The sequence below is a fragment of the Oncorhynchus masou genome, chromosome 11 (assembly GCF_036934945.1).
Source record: "Oncorhynchus masou masou isolate Uvic2021 chromosome 11, UVic_Omas_1.1, whole genome shotgun sequence".
Taxonomy (NCBI): Eukaryota; Metazoa; Chordata; class Actinopteri; order Salmoniformes; family Salmonidae; genus Oncorhynchus; species Oncorhynchus masou.
In genome coordinates this window covers 10,871,947-10,889,435 of record NC_088222.1, presented here as the reverse complement: position 1 = coordinate 10,889,435, position 17,489 = coordinate 10,871,947, and the positions used below count along the sequence as shown (strand labels likewise).

The window sequence follows — 17,489 nt, the reverse complement described above, 5'->3', positions numbered from 1 at the left end:
CTGATGTCCTGCATCTGATGGTCAGTCTGATGGGAGGGAGCAGCAGTGAGGCTGGCTCTCACCTAACACACCATCCCTCTGCTAAGATACAGGGACATAGACATAGACATTTCTGCCTCATGCACCAATTCATGTTGTTACTCCCATGACCAGAGAAAGTGAAATATTCCTTGATATTGAAAAAGACACAAGCTGCTAAAAATAACAACTCAAGCTTATTAAAACACTTTGCTACTCATTCATTGCAACTGCAGTGCTGGTTGTAGCATGAGTGGAAGTAGGGAGAACGCGCATTTTATGCTTTATAAAAGTGTTGAACAAAGTGTTGACGTTGCTGAATAACAACTTAAACATGAACTTAGTTAGTAAAAACAGCAGCTCTTTGCTGTGTTCATCGAGTCTCTCGAGTCATGGTTTTAAGTGTTTTGAAATCTCACAGTATCAACTTTGCGCGTTCGAGGCTTCTTTTTACAGCCTATGGCTCGAGGAAACTGCAGACACAGTAAGCTGAGCTATCTGATTGGCCAGCGGTAGGCCTATAGGGGCACTTGATTTGGTCTCTGGGCCTGCCGGGTACGTGGAGTTCCACCTTCAGACACATGAAACGGTTCAAAATTGAAACACTTTTCCTTTCCGGCGCTAGGGCTGCGGAATCATGTGCACCTACCACCAACAGCGCTAGGGCTGCGGAATCATGTGCACCTACCACCAACAGCGCTAGGGCTGCGGAATCATGTGCACCTACCACCAACAGCGCTAGGGCTGCGGAATCATGTGCACCTACCACCAACAGCGCTAGGGCTGCGGAATCATGTGCACCTACCACCAACAGCACTAGGGCTGCGGAATCATGTGCACCTACCACCAACAGCGCTAGGGCTGCGGAATCATGTGCACCTACCACCAACAGCGCTAGGGCTGCGGAATCATGTGCACCTACCACCAACAGCGCTAGGGCTGCGGAATCATGTGCACCTACCACCAACAGCGCTAGGGCTGCGGAATCATGTGCACCTACCACCAACAGCGCTAGGGCTGCGGAATCATGTGCACCTACCACCAACAGCGCTAGGGCTGCGGAATCATGTGCACCTACCACCAACAGCGCTAGGGCTGCGGAATCATGTGCACCTACCACCAACAGCGCTAGGGCTGCGGAATCATGTGCACCTACCACCAACAGCGCTAGGGCTGCGGAATCATGTGCACCTACCACCAACAGCGCTAAACAAACAAATGAAATAGGAATGAAGACTTTATCATTGTTTTTAACAGATATGTTTGGTGATCGACTATGAATGCCTTGGAGATCAACCACTGGACTAAAGAGACTTTCAGGTCATCTGTCTTCAACTGACAAATATAAACATAAACTTCTCAAATAAGACAAATACAGTCAATTTTACACGTTAAGTGGTTCAGTTGGAATGCAATTAATCAGAATGTATGTATGTAGAAAACAGCATTTGATATAAAACAATCAATTGATGTTATCCCTGATGTTATCCCTGATGTTATCCCTGATGTTATCCCTGATGTTATCACTGATGTTATCCCTGATGTTATCCCTGATGTTATGTTATCCCTGATGTTATCCCTGATGTTATCTCTGATGTTATCACTGATGTTATCTCTGATGTTATCCCTGATGTTATCACTGATGTTATCACTGATGTTATCACTGATGTTATCACTGATGTTATCCCTGATGTTATCCCTGATGTTATCACTGATGTTATCACTGATGTTATCCCTGATGTTATCACTGATGTTATCCCTGATGTTATCTCTGATGTTATCACTGATGTTATCCCTGATGTTATCACTGATGTTATCCCTGATGTTATCCCTGATGTTATCCCTGATGTTATCACTGATGTTATCCCTGATGTTATCTCTGATGTTATCACTGATGTTATCCCTGATGTTATCCCTGATGTTATCACTGATGTTATCCCTGATGTTATCTCTGATGTTATCACTGATGTTATCCCTGATGTTATCCCTGATGTTATCCCTGATGTTATCCCTGACGTTATCCCTGATGTTATCCCTGACGTTATCACTGATGTTATCCCTGATGTTATCCCTGATGTTATCCCTGATGTTATCCCTGATGTTATCACTGATGTTATCACTGATGTTATCCCTGATGTTATCCCTGATGTTATCACGACATACTTTGCTGTGCATTGAGGCACATATACAGCTGCTTAAAAGGGGTCAGTGGAACTGCATGGAGAATAGTATGACTGTTCATCAAACAAAAAAAGGACATTCACGGTTTTATTGCCAACAGTCATACAGAATGATAATAACTCATACAACCAAAGACTAAATCTGTAAACATTGTTTGGACTCATTTCTTTGTTTTTATTATTTTTTTTACTTGTTCCAAAATGTGTTTTTGTGGTCCTTCTGACAAAAAGACTCATCATATTCAGAATTTGGAAACTAGAGAGAGAGAGAGAGAGAGAGAGAGAGAGAGAGAGAGAGGGAGAGGGAGAGAGAGAGAGAAAAAAACGTTGAATCTCAAGCAGCAACACTCAAGCAGTACTGCGAAACACAACTCTTAGGTTGCTTCCCAAATGGCACCCTATTCTCTATAGTGCACCACTTTTAACTAGGGCCCCCTGGTCAAAAGTAGTGCTTTATATAAGGATTAGGGTGCCAATGGGACGCACTCTAATGAACGGCAGGGCATGCCCATGAAGAAGTTCCAGCTATTGCACTTTGAAGAAGAAAAACACCATTGGTACAAAGAAAAGGCACATTTTCATCAACAGAAATCTGAAAAAGCCATGCTCTAGTGTGGCTCCCTACTGTATACATGGGGATGTTGAGTTGACTCACAGTTCTTTGTTGAGCTAACGTAACATTATTTATGCCAAGCTAGTACTGTAATGGTGTAAGATTGATTCATGTAAGATTATTTGATTATTTGTTTAAATGTTTGAATAGCATGCGTGGAACTCCAGTCAGGATTTGTCCCTAGGAGTTTTGGGAATCTATTCTTCAATTTGGTCCTTTCCAAAAAAGTCACTGTACAGATCTGCCAAACCAAATGTATTACCATTCTATTGTGTCTGTTTATAAACTGCCACAAAAGCAGTGGGCTGTCTGGAAATGTACACAATCTAGACTAAAATTACATGAAGCTGCTTTAAGCTAGACAGCAACTGTATCATATCTTGATGGGGAGGTTATCATATCATAACATTGCTATGATCCCCTTTAAAAATCAGAGTAAGACTTATTTAAAAGACAATTGTGGGAGTAGATCCACGTACACTTCCTCTTGTTGCAAAATACAGGTATCCTACGGTATTGTAAATAACTGTCTTCTTGTCAAACAAATTAACTGCAAACACAGGTTCTGTTTTGGTTCAATCCTAAATACACATCATTATCTAACAGTGAAATGCATCAGTGTCCCGTTTGTGTCACAGGTTTTTGTTAATGGTCATAGTATTTAGTTTCTGTACTTATGCATGAACGTGAGGCTAAAACATATTTTCCGCTTCTCCTCCCAATGGCTGTTTTACCTATGCAATTACTATTAAAAAAAATACTTAAAAAAGTTCTAAATATGAATTGTAACTTATTTAATGTATAGATTTCAAGTGGTTGAATTTAAACAAGTTGTACCATATAACTCCAATATTCATTATTTTAATTTTATTACAATGTTATTTCAATAGTTATAACAAATATGTAACATATGCTATATAACATGATAAATATAATTGAACTATTCCTAGTTATGTAAATTCCGTCTAAATGCATAGGTAAAAGGCCAATTTAATTGTTCTATCAGTCAGTTTTCTGTTTTTCTGACCATTCTGTGATGTCAATAGACCTATCGAAATCCAGACATTGAGAAATGAGAATTAATTTATAATCAATATTGTTACACAAGAGAAAGTAATGTAATATCCTTATTATCTAATTAAGAGTGCGCTAGGTGAAATCGAGAGGATTTTTCTAAACCTCCCGTCGGTATAGTGATTTACGTTAAAACACGTTGGTGAATTGTTCTCAATACAATTAACACAGATAATCTTTTAAACTTCTGATTGTGCTATACATTTGTGATAATAATTTGTCAAATAATACACTTTTAAAAGTCCACTATAAAGCCATAAACGCTAGAAATGATGTGAAGAATATTAATTTGCATGATCGAAGCTCCAAACTAGTTGACTTACTACACACCCAGTTTAAAGAAGGATCCAGAAACCAATTATGAAATAATATTTTGAAAAGCAATAAATATTTTTTTTTTTTTTTTTTTTTACAGTGTTAGCATTACACAAGTAACTCCCAAGGGGGTTCAAGGTCTATGAACAATGTCCACAGGAACAGTTAGATTTGTCAAGTCATGCGACTGCAGTGACACAAGAAGAGTACTTCATTATAAAAAAAAATGTCAGTGGGTCAATCTCAATAGTAATAACTTGATTCCTCATGCCACTCCCTCCTCGTTTCCTTCTCAAAGCACATTGGAGCAGAAGATGTGAGGGTCCTCCCCTCGGATCTATAGAGCCTCATGAAACCAGACTGTCCGCTGAGCTTACATTTCGTGAAGTGAAACAGAATGTGACATTGTCACATTTTTACATTTACATTTTAGTCATTTAGCAGACGGTCTTATCCAGAGAGACTTTACAGTTAGATCAGTCTGGTTTCATGAGGCTAATGGAAGGTTTTGGGGGCAAGGAGAGAGGATGCAAGGAATCAAGGGAGTACAACTGAGATTCACCCTGTATCTTTAAAGCCATGTTGACAGCACTATGAGGGGCCAAAGGTTGCGACCCCTGACCCCAACACACTGTGACTACTGTAAAGCAAAACACATTCACGTCTTTAGTTCTTATAAAGCAGATTCATTGTAGCCTGGTCACAGACTCATGTGTGCTGCCTTACAAACTCCTATGGGCTATGGTCATTGTCCCACCCTCAGGTGTTGGCAAGACATCACAAACCGGTCTGGGACCAGGATAGATTCATTAGTAACCCCAAGGGAAGATGTCGTCGCGCTATAGCTGCGATAAAGGACAAATAATCCTAAAATAGTTTCAATATAAACAACAGCATTTTCAAATAGTTGTTCTCCTCTATGTAAATCCTACTTACCAATGACTGTGTAAATCTGGTTGTGCTTGATAGACAAAACTAAAATTCAGGGTTTTATTCGAAAATACTATTTTCTTTCCCCTCTGATGTCGATTTGCGCTTCGTCATCTAAACTACTAACAGTTGTTTTTCTTTGTTTTTAAAACACCAAATCAACATATATGTCCCAAATGCACCTATATGTCTTCTCAAAAATATAGCATTTCAATCATCACAAGAAAATAATAACAGTTCTATAAATATTTTTTATATCAGCAAACCTTCTTCTTTCTCATCCTCCTTTTTGTGGCCCGGGAGTTTGCTCAGCCTCAGACCTCTTCCAAGACACTGTCATCATCGTTAAGTAACCTTTTTTCAACAATAATATATTCTCTATTTTCATCTTCAAGTTTCAGGTTTTCAGGAGGGATTGGAGGTTTAAGTTTCAGAACTCCATCTCCCACCAGGTTTAGTGAGTGGATCATCACTATTTCCTGTTGCCCACAGGCTGCTTCAGACAAAGTTCACTTCCTGCAGACACTATGGGCAAGCTGTTGTCACGGTGATGGCCTATCAGGTGACTGATGCTGTCAAATATGTGATCTTTTGTCTGCACCTTTTCAAAAGATACAAAGATGTAAAAAAATATATATTTTTTTAAAGTGAGTGACATGGGAGATATATGAATATTATTATTATTATTACAGGTAAACATATTTCTCTCTAGTATACTGTATCTCTCTCTCTCTCTCTAGCATACTGTATCTCTCTCTTTCTCTCTAGCATACTGTATCTCTCTCTAGCATACTGTATCTCTCTCTCGCTCTAGCATACTGTATCTCTCTCTCTCTCTAGCATACTGTATCTTTCTCTCTCTCTAGCATACTGTATCTCTCTCTCTCTCTTTCTAGCATACTGTATCTATCTCTCTCTGTAACATACTGTATCTCTCTCTTCTCTCTCTCCCTCTCTCTAGCATACTGTATTGCTCTCTCTCTCTCTCTAGCATACTGTATTGCTCTCTCTCTCTCTAGCATACTGTATCTCTCTCTCTCTCTCTCTCTAGCATACTGTATCTCTCTCTCTCTAGCATACTGTATATCTCTCTCTCTCTAGCACACTGTATCTCTCTCTCTCTATCATACTGTATCTCTATCTCTCTCTCTCTCTAGCAAACTGTATCGCTCTCCCTCTCTCTCTAGCATACTGTATCTCTCTCTCTCTAGCATACTGTATCTCTCTCTCTCTAGCATACTGTATCTCTCTAGCATACTGTATCTCTCTCTCTCTCTAGCATACTGTATCTCTCTCTCTCTAGCATACTGTATCTCTCTCTCTCTCTAGCATACTGTATCTCTCTCTAGCACACTGTATCTCTCTCTCTCTATCATACTGTATCTCTATCTCTCTCTCTCTCTAGCAAACTGTATCGCTCTCCCTCTCTCTCTAGCATACTGTATCTCTCTCTCTCTAGCATACTGTATCTCTCTCTCTCTAGCATACTGTATCTCTCTAGCATACTGTATCTCTCTCTCTCTCTAGCATACTGTATCTCTCTCTCTCTAGCATACTGTATCTCTCTCTCTCTCTAGCATACTGTATCTCTCTCTAGCATACTGTATTGCTCTCTCTCTCTAGCATACTGTATCTCTATCTCTCTAGCATACTGTATCTCTCTCTCTCTAGCATACTGTATCTCTATCTCTCTCTCTCTAGCATACTGTATCGCTCTCTCTCTCTCTCTAGCATACTGTATCTCTCTCTCTCTCTCTAGCATACTGTATCTCTCTCTCTCTCTCTCTAGCATACTGTATCTCTCTCTCTCTCTAGCATACTGTATCGCTCCCTATCTCTCTCTCTCTCTCTATCTCTCTAGCATACAGTATTGCTCTCTCTCTCTCTCTAGCATACTGTATCTCTCTCTCTCTCTAGCATACTGTATCTCTCTCTCTAGCATAATGTATCTCTATCTCTCTCTCTCTCTAGCATACTGTATCTCTCTCTCTCTCTCTCTAGCATACTGTATCTCTATCTCTCTCCCTGTAGCATACTGTATCGCTCTCTTTCTCTCTCTAGCATATTGTATCTCTCTCTCTCTAGCATACTGTATCGCTCCCCCTCTCTCTCTCTCTCTCTCTGTCTCTCTCTCTCTCTCGCTCTCTGTCTCCGTCTCTGTCTGTCTCTCTCTCTCTCTCTAGCATACTGTATCTCTCTCTCTCTCTCTCTCTAGCATACTGTATCTCTCTCTCTAGCATACTGTATCTCTATCTCTCTCTCTCTCTAGCATACTGTATCGCTCTCTCTCTCTAGCATACTGTATCTCTCTCTCTCTCTAGCATACTGTATCTCTCTCTCTCTCTCTCTAGCATACTGTGTCGCCCTCTCTCTCTCTCTCTAGCATACTGTGTCACTCTCTCTCTCTCTAGCATACTGTATCGCTCTCTCTCTCTAGCATACTGTGTCGCTCTCTCTCTCTCTCTAGCATACTGTGTCGCTCTCTCTCTCTAGCATACTGTATTGCTCTCTCTCTCTAGCATACTGTATCTCTCTCTCTCTCTCTAGCATACTGTATCTCTCTCTCTCTCTCTCTCTCTAGCATACTGTGTCGCTCTCTCTCTCTCTCTCTAGCATACTGTGTCGCTCTCTCTCTCTCTAGCATACTGTGTCGCTCTCTCTCTCTCTAGCATACTGTATCGCTCTCTCTCTCTCTAGCATACTGTATCGCTCTCTCTCTCTCTCTCTCTCTCTCTCTCTCTCTCTCTCACTCTCACTCTCTCTCACTCTCTCACACACACACACACCCCCACTGGGCACACACTAGTTGAATCAACATTGTTTCCACGTCATTTCAACAAAATTACATTGAGCCAATGAGGAATAGACGTTGAATTGACCTCTGTGCCCAGTGGGTATTCACTCAATCACTCACCCGTTCTCTTATTCGCCTTTTCACACTAGTATAACTCTCTCCCCTCTGCTTCTCCCTCCCTGCTCACCGTGCCCTCAGGATTCACCAGCAGTAGGTGTTTGGCCAGTCCATTGTGCATGCCCGTCAGAACGTACGACCCAGGGTTGGTGGTGCTCTTCCTAACCAGGAAGTCTCCGTCATCTACCAGTAGTTTCTCTGCGTCTCGTCGGCTCATCTCGCCGTGGTACCAGGCCTGGCCTTCCAGCTCCTCCTGGGCCTTGAAGGCAGCAGAGCGCACCAACAAGGGGCTGGAGTTATCCACAGATCCAGCCTTGTGAAGGGCAGGGACCGCTGACTGGGTCAGGATGGCATCCTCAAAAGGCTCTGTGGTGGTGGGATAAAGAATACATATAAGCAGGGAACACAATATGGTGAAAATAGGCCTATGCAGGTGTATTGTATGTTACACCATTGCATTGTTGAATACTAGTTTCTGATTGGATTGAAAAGCATTCCATAGCATGCATTATTTAAGTGAAGAAGAAGCCGGTGTTTGGTGGATATATTGGCATGGGTGTTGTTAGGCCCGAGACGAAGTTCAAGTAACAGACACATCTCAACATCAACTGTTCAGAGGAGTCTGCGTGAATCAGGCCTTCATGGTCGAATTGCTGCAAAGAAATCGCTACTAAAGGACACCAACGCGTCGTGGAACCCACCTTCCACATCGTTTCTACATTTTGTTTTAGAAGGCATAGCCCCTGGTTGATTATAACTTCCATAATGGACGATGAGATGTGTTACTATGCTATATGTCTGTGTAGTCATACATTAATACTTCCCTAGTTTTATTCCTGGAAATAATTACACTATGTGTAGGCACTCGGTAGTAATTGAAATATTATTCAGTAAATTGTTCACATACTGTAAAGGAGGAGGAAGAACCTGGATGAAGGATCCTATTATAACCAAGATGTCACCTCATTCCCCGCCTCCATTAAGACACACATGGTTCTTCATTCACCTCTAAACTATATCCATAAGGAGCAACGTGGCGTACATGTCATTTGTTTGACAGATATTTCACCTATAGCTGAATAACATGCAGTTTACATGTTACCCTCAAGTTGTGGGGAGGTTGTGGGGAGGTTGTAGGGAGGTTGTGGGGAGGTTGTGGGGAGGTTGTGGGGAGGTTGTGGGGAGGTTGTGCGGAGGTTGTGCGGAGGTTGTGCGGAGGTTGTGGGGAGGTTGTGGGGAGGTTGTGGGAAGCCACGACAATCATAGTGTCTACAGCACAGGAGGCTACTGAGGGGAGGATGGCTCATAATAATGGCAAGAACAGAGTTAATGGAATGGCATCAAACACCTGGAAACCATGGAAACCGCGTGTTTGTTAACACTCTACTTATTCCTTCCCAGACATTACCACGAGCCCATCCTCCCAAATTAAGGTTCCGCCAGCCTCCTGTGGTCTACAGTGATATCTCCCTTTTGTTTTGGACCTGACACAATGTAATTATAGCACAAAGCAACCCCCTGGAAACAATAGCCAGATCACCTCTATAATTATAATCATGTCTCGTGGTTGGACTCGTGCTATTACTGTTAACAATTAGCGATGAGTGGTAAGGTTATTCTTATACAGGTTCAATAGGAATTATACTAGTGTTATTAGCATAACCATTTTAGCAGGGAGGTTCTTCTTTTTATAAGTATGTTCAGCCAGTCCTAAATCACTCCCTATCCATCCCCCTTGTTCCCTTACACCTCTATGTTAATATGTCTAAGGATAAGTATAAGCAGAGTAGTGGGAAAGCTTCAGATCTGTAAACATTGAGGGGCCAAGGGGAGGGATGGAAATCGTAATAGTAAAGGATCATTGGATAGGATTATGCTAGTGTTAACAGCAATTAGCGTTTAGCAGTTAGTTTCTTCTTCTTGTCGATGTTGAATGGGAATATTCTAGTGTAATTAGCGATCCGCGGTTAGTTCCTTCTTCTCATAGATGTTGAATAGGAATATGCTATTAGTTATTAGCATTAGCCATGTCAGCGTTGGGTTAGTTCTTCTTACTCATGTCGAACAGGTCTTTCCTGGGACTATATTTTGCTACGCCTGCTGCCCCCTCTGCCATGCTGTACAATAATGTAAACATTACTTACAGGCAAACATATCTCTCTCTCTCTCTCTCTCTCTCTCTCTCTCTCTCTCTCTCGTTACTGTTAGCAATAAGCAGTTAGAGGTAGATATTCTTACTCATGTCGAACAGGTCTTTCCTTGGACTTTCTTTGGCTGCTGTGCCCGCTGCCCCTTCTGCTGCCATGCTGTCCTGTTCAGCCTGCAGGGCTGCCAGCACCTGGGCATCGATCTGCTGGGTGTTCACGTACGTAGGCACATCCCCTGTTTTTGGTACTGTACTCTTCCCCTCGGGCAGACTGTAGATGTCACATGATCCTAGACATCAAAGCAAAAGTTAAAAGCAAGAAAGACTAATTTATATTTTCTGTCATCTGAAAATAAAATAGACAATACAGAGTCTCTCTTTTCTTACATTGGGAGGGGGGGGGAGTTATGAGTTAATAGAAACGAGGGATGCATATCTTTCACTTTCAAGACGATTAGATACGTATCTATGGGCTCTGTCACCATACAGGAACGATACGTATCTATGGGCTCTGACACCATACATCTATGGGCTCTGACACCATACAGGAACGTATCTATGGGCTCTGACACCATACAGGAACTAAGTATCTATGGGCTCTGACACCATACAGGAACGATACGTATCTATGGGCTCTGACACCATACAGTCCTGTTCAGTATCTATGGGCTCTGACACCATACAGGGCGATCGTATCTATGGGCTCTGACACCATACAGGAACGATCCGTATCTATGGGCTCTGACACCATACAGGAACGATACTGTATCTATGGGCTCTGACACCATACAGGACATCAATCTATGGGCTCTGACACCATACAGGAACGACTAATTATCTATGGGCATCTGACACCATACAGGAGACAATACAGAGTCTATGGGCTCTGACACCATACAGGAGCGGGGTATCTATGGGCTCTGACACCATACAGGAAATCTATGGGCTCTGACACCATACAGGATGCGTATCTATGGGCTCTGACACCATACAGGAACGGTACGTATCTATGGGCTCTGACACCATACAGGAACGATACGTATCTATGGGCTCTGACACCATACAGGAACGATACGTATCTACACCATGGGGCTCTGACACCATACAGGAACGATACGTATCTATGGGCTCTGACACCATACAGGAACGATACGTATCTATGGGCTCTGACACCATACAGGAACGGTACGTATCTATGGGCTCTGACACCATACAGGAACGATACGTATCTATGGGCTCTGACACCATACAGGAACGGTACGTATCTATGGGCTCTGACACCATACAGGAACGATACGTATCTATGGGCTCTGACACCATACAGGAACGATACGTATCTATGGGCTCTGACACCATACAGGAACGATTCGTATCTATGGGCTCTGACACCATACAGGAACGATACGTATCTATGGGCTCTGACACCATACAGAAACAATACATATCTATGGGCTCTGACACCATACAGGTATCTATGGGCTCTGACACCATACAGGATCTATCTAGATACATGGGCTCTGACACCATACAGGAACGATACGTATCTATGGGCTCTGACACCATACAGGAACGATACGTATCTACTAGATACATGGGCTCTGACACCATACAGGAACGATACGTATCTATGGGCTCTGACACCATACAGGAACGATACGTATCTATGGGCTCTGACACCATACAGGAACGATACGTATCTATGGGCTCTGACACCATACAGGAACGATACGTATCTATGGGCTCTGACACCATACAGGAACGATTCGTATCTATGGGCTCTGACACCATACAGGAACGATACGTATCTATGGGCTCTGACACCATACAGGAACGATACGTATCTACTAGATACATGGGCTCTGACACCATACAGGAACGATACGTATCTACTAGATACATGGGCTCTGACACCATACAGGAACGATACGTATCTACTAGATACATGGGCTCTGACACCATACAGGAACGATACGTATCTATGGGCTCTGACACCATACATGAACGATACGTATCTATGGGCTCTGACACCATACAGGAACGATACGTATCTATGGGCTCTGACACCATACAGGAACGATACGTATCTATGGGCTCTGACACCATACAGGAACGATACGTATCTATGGGCTCTGACACCATACAGGAACGATACGTATCTATGGGCTCTGACACCATACAGGAACGATACGTATCTATGGGCTCTGACACCATACAGGAACGATACGTATCTGAACTCAGCAAAAAAAAAGAAATGTCCCTTTTCAGGACCCTGTCTTTCAAACATCCAAATAACTTCACAGATCTTCATTGTAAAGGGTTTAAACACTGTTTCCCACGCTTGTTCAATGAACCATAAACAATTAATGAACATGCATCTGTGGAATGGTCGTTAAAACCTGTTAAGGCTTGGGACAATACTGCCCCCTTTGGATGAATTGTGTGCCCATAGTAAACTGAAAATAAATCTGTCCAAAATTGCTAATATATGCATATAATAATTATTATTGAATAGAAAACACTCTAAAGCTTCTAAAACTGTTTGAAGTATGTCTGTAAGTATAGCAGAACTCACAGGGCAGCCAATCTCCCAAACTAGTTTTGGCATCCAGAAAGTTGGGGGACCTTTGACGTCATCGCCCCCACCCTTCCCAATCAGCTATGGATCTGGGAACAGTTTCTATATCTTCCGCGAGATGTCCTCTATCAGTAGAGCGTTTAATTGTGCAAATCCCAAGAGCTTTGACCCTTTGGCAGGCAAAATAGTGAGTGTCGCGAGAAAATACATGCGTTTTCGGGCGCGCATTGGGCACAGAGCTTCCTTTGTTCCAGCTTGCATGAGAAGAAGTCAGATTGTCCTAAAGCTTGATTCTGCACTTAGTTTGACCAGTTTAGTTGACATATAATATGTAATTTTGAAGTTTTGATGAGCAACTGTTCTTGACCAGAAGTAATTTTGGATGCATTTCAGCTGAAACTTGTAGCATATGCTAATACAAAGACACACGACTTGAAACCAAACGATGTATTTGGGTAAGTATGACTCCTTCCACTACATTCTGATCGAAGACCATCAAAGGTAAGGGAATATTTATGTTGTAATTTTGTGTTTCTGTTGACTCCAACATAGCGGAGAAATATTGCTTATGTCTGAGCGCCGTCTCAGATTATTGAATAGTGAATGATTTCTGTAACGTTAAAAAGAAATGTGACAAAGCGATTGCATTAAGAAGCAGTGTATCTTTCTAAGACACTAACAGCTTACAGATGGTAGGAAATTAAGGTCACAGTTATGAAAACTTAGGACACTAAAGAGGCCTTCCTACTGACTCTGAAAAACACAGAATGAAAGATGCCCAGGGTCCCTGCTCATCTGCGTGAACGTGCCTTAGGCATGCTGCAAGGAGGCATGAGGACTGCAGATGTGGCCAGGGCAATAAATTGCAATGTCCGTACTGTGAGACGCCTAAGACAGCGCTACAGGGAGACAGGACGGACAGCTGATCGTCCTCGCAGTGGCAGACCACGTGTAACAACACCTGCACAGGAACGGTACATCCGAACATCACACCTGCGGGACAGGTACAGGATGGCAACAACAACTGCCCGGGTTACACCAGGAACGCACAGTCCCTCAAACATGCTCAGACTGTCCACAATAGAATGAGAGAAGCTGGACTGAAGGCTTGTAGGCCTGTTGTAAGGCAGGTCCTCACCAGACATCACCGGCAACAACGTCGCCTATGGACCCAAACCCACCATCACTGAACCAGACAGGACTGGCAGACAGGACTCGTCTTCACTGACGAGTCGCGGTTTTGTCTCGCATGGGGTGATGGTCAGATTTGCGTTTATTGTTGTAGGAATGAGCGTTACACCGAGGCCTGTACTCTGGAGCGGGATCGATTTGGAGGTGGAGGTTGAGGGTCTGTCATGGTCTGGGGAGGTGTGTCACAGCATCATCGGACTGAGCAGCTTGTCATTGCAGGCAATCACAACGCTGTGCGTTACAGGGACGACATCCTCCTCCCCCATGTGGTACCCTTCCTGCAGGCTCATCCTGATATGACCCTCCAGCATGACAATGCCACCAGCCATACTGCTCGTTCTGTGCGTGATTTCCTGCAAGACAGGAATGTCAGTGTTCTGCCATAGCCAGCGAAGAGCCTGGATCTCAATCCCATTGAGCACATTTGGGACCTTTTGGATCGGAGGGTGAGGGCTAGGGCCATTCCCCCCAGAAATATCCGGGAACTTGCAGGTGCCTTGGTGGAAGAGTGGGGTAACATCTCACAGTAAGAACTGGCAAATCTGGTTTAGTCCATGAAGAGGACATGCTCTGCAGTACTTAATGCAGCTGGTGACCACACCAGATACTGACTGTTACTTTTGATTTTGACCACCCTTTGTTCAGGGAAACATTATTCCCTTTCTGTTCGTCACATGTGTCACGTCCTGACCATAGAGAGCCCTCGGGGTTCTCTATAGTGTTTTAGGTCAGGGCGTGACTCAGGGGGTGTTCTCGTCGTTATATTTCTATGTTGGTGTTTTAGTATGGTTCCCAATTAGAGGCAGCTGATTATCGTTGTCTCTAATTGGGGATCATACTTAAGTTTCCCATTGTTCCCACGTGTTTTGTGGGATATTGTTTGTGTTAGTGTTTTGTGCACTACGGCTTGTACGTTCGTGTTGTTTATTGTTTTTGATAGTTTCACTGTGTAATAAAGTATATGGAACTCATGCTGCGCCTTGGTCCGTTCCTATCAACGAATGTGACAACATGTCTGTGGAACTTGTTCAGTTTATGTCTCAGTTGTTGAATCTTGTTATGTTCATACAAATATTTACACATGTTAAGTTTGCTGAAAATAAACGCAGTTGACAGTGAGAGGACGTTTCTTTTTTTGCTGAGTTTAGATGCATGGGATCCGATACGATACATGAACGACACGTTTTAGTTTGAAATTATTTGGTGCCGATTCTATTTGTTTAGAGTAACGAAATGATTTGGTTCGATGCGATACGATTCAATGCACACATTTATTGAATAAACATGTTCATTTTCCATTCTAAATGAAAATCTGCTGCTGATGGAGCTCATGAGCTGGGCCTCTCTGAGCTGGGCCTTCCTGAGCTGGGCCTCTCTGAGCTGGGCCTCTCTGAGCTGGGCCTCTCTGAGCTGGGCCTCTCTGAGCTGGGCCTCTCTGAGCTGATGTGTGTGTGTGTCAACGTTTCCCTTAGCGTTTCCCGGTAATAGCCGGCTTTTGACCAATAAAAAAATTAGAAAAGCTGATAAATAAAATTGTCCGGGAAAAGAAGAAAAAACACCATTGTGAAGTAACGCTTTTTAGCCTCTTCATTGATGGAAATACATTTGACTAGCCATGTTTATGGGTCTATAGGTTCATTTGTATAATTTAGTGTACTTAATTCGGCACTCGTGTACAGTATATTATGTATATTATGGATTTGATCACATGCGTACAGCATACAGATACAGTCTTTGAGCGTAAAATCTGTCAGACAGCGCGAGAGCTGCTGCTACAACATCTCAAACAGCAAATGCAAAATGCAAAGGCAACGGAAGGCAAGTCACACACCACTTTGCAATGAGCTGGAGGCAGTAGGCATTTTGAAAACAGATACTTAACTGTTTGAAAGCTGAAAGTTTTATTACATATTATGAGGCATGTCTTACCTTGCTTCAAAGTAGCCTAGCCAAAATCTGACCATATCTGTGGAGCACAATTATGTTTATATAACTTGTAATAAAGGCATGGATGAGTCTCTGTATCCGCCTGAGAGAGAAACGGACGCACCTTGGCAATGCTCCTCAGGTGGTAAAAAGCTATTTTGGTCCTAAGATTATGTTTAGTTCAATTTGACTGGGACCGATACGTAATGGTCAATCGTAATGGTGAGCGAGAGAGACGGTGAGACGGGAGAGAGAGCAAGAGACAGAGAACGACAGACAGAGAGAGAGAGAAAGCTAGAGACAAACAGAAAACAAAGAGAGAGATTGTGACACATCCAGAAAGATATCCAAAGAGAGAGAGAAAGAGAGACCAGAGACAGATAGATCCTCTTTTACCCTGTTGGACGAGTATCCCAGTAGGCCTCCTGTCCGCTCCCCAGATCTCGCCACAGTGTCTACCCTGATAGTAAGTCTGGTCCACCCCAGCCCCTGGGGCCTGCTGCTCGAGGGACAGACACAGGAAAAACAACAGAATGAGTCAGAGAAAAATAAAGATAAAAAACAGCAACTCTTCTGCAAGGTCTGTATTCCTTCCTTCCTCTGTCAGCAGGATCCATCTCATTCATGATTGGGAAGCAAATCAAATCCCAGAGGCTAACAGGATGTATTTCTAGACTGTGGTGACGTATGTAAGCCCTGGGTGCCTTAGGAAGAGGTAGCATGGATGAGGTAGGAAAGATTAGGGTAGGATGGATGAGGTTGGTGTGGCGAAGGTATAATGGACGAGGTAAGTGTGGATGAGGTAGGATGGATGGATGAGGTAGGTGTGGATGAGGTAGATGTCGATGAGGTAGGATGGATGGATGAGGTAGGATGGATGAGGTAGATGTGGATGAGGTTGGTGTGGATGAGGTAGAATGGATGAGGTAGACTCTGGATGAGGTAAGATGGATGAGGTTGGTGTGGATGAGGTAGGATGGATTAGGTTGATGTGGGTGAGGTTGGTATGGATGAGGTAGGTGTGGATGAGATTACCAAGTGAGGATGAGGTTGGTGTGGATGCGGTAGGATGGATTAGGTAGGTGTGGATGAGGTTGGATGGATGAGGTTGGTGTAGATGAGGTTGGATGGATCATGTAGGAGTGGATGATGTAGGTGTGGATGAGGTTGGATTAGATGAGGTTGGATGGATGAGGTAGGATGGATGAGGTAGGATAGATGAGGTGAGTGTGGATGAGGTAGGTGTGGATGAGGTTGGATGGATGAGGTTGGTGTAGATGAGGTTGGATGGATGATGTAGGTGTGGATGAGGTTGGATTAGATGAGGTTGGATGGATGAGGTAGGCATGGATGAGGAAGGATGGATGAGGTTGGTGTAGATGAGGTGAGTGTGGAATGGATATCCTGGGAATTATATTTCTAACTGGTGATGACGTACCTACACATCATGTTGATTTGTGGTACTGTGTGGCTCAGTTAGTGCAACGCCAGCGAAGAGTTCATGTCCCGCAGTGATCACATAAAACATGTATGTAGTCACTGTTCAAAACTGTGTTGAACTCTTTGCAGAATTTTATATATGTATATATATATGTATATATTTATTTAAC

The 17,489-nt window shown here is 43.1% G+C and overlaps 1 protein-coding gene across 2 annotated transcripts in view; it reads right to left on the bottom strand.

Moving 5' to 3' along the window:
- Positions 1-2,273: 2,273 nt before the first annotated feature.
- shc3 (SHC (Src homology 2 domain containing) transforming protein 3) overlaps positions 2,274-17,489 on the bottom strand; it is a 61,600-nt gene continuing 46,384 nt past the window's right edge. The window contains exons 9-12 of one of the 2 annotated variants that reach the window (XM_064977376.1): positions 16,276-16,378; positions 10,280-10,477; positions 8,112-8,407; positions 2,274-5,731 (exon numbers count right to left, since the gene is read on the bottom strand). In XM_064977376.1, the coding sequence (XP_064833448.1) occupies positions 5,603-5,731; positions 8,112-8,407; positions 10,280-10,477; positions 16,276-16,378 (726 nt within the window). In that variant the 3' untranslated portion in view covers positions 2,274-5,602. The remainder of the gene's footprint in view (positions 5,732-8,111; positions 8,408-10,279; positions 10,478-16,275; positions 16,379-17,489) is intronic. The other variant, XM_064977377.1, reaches the window with a different exon arrangement.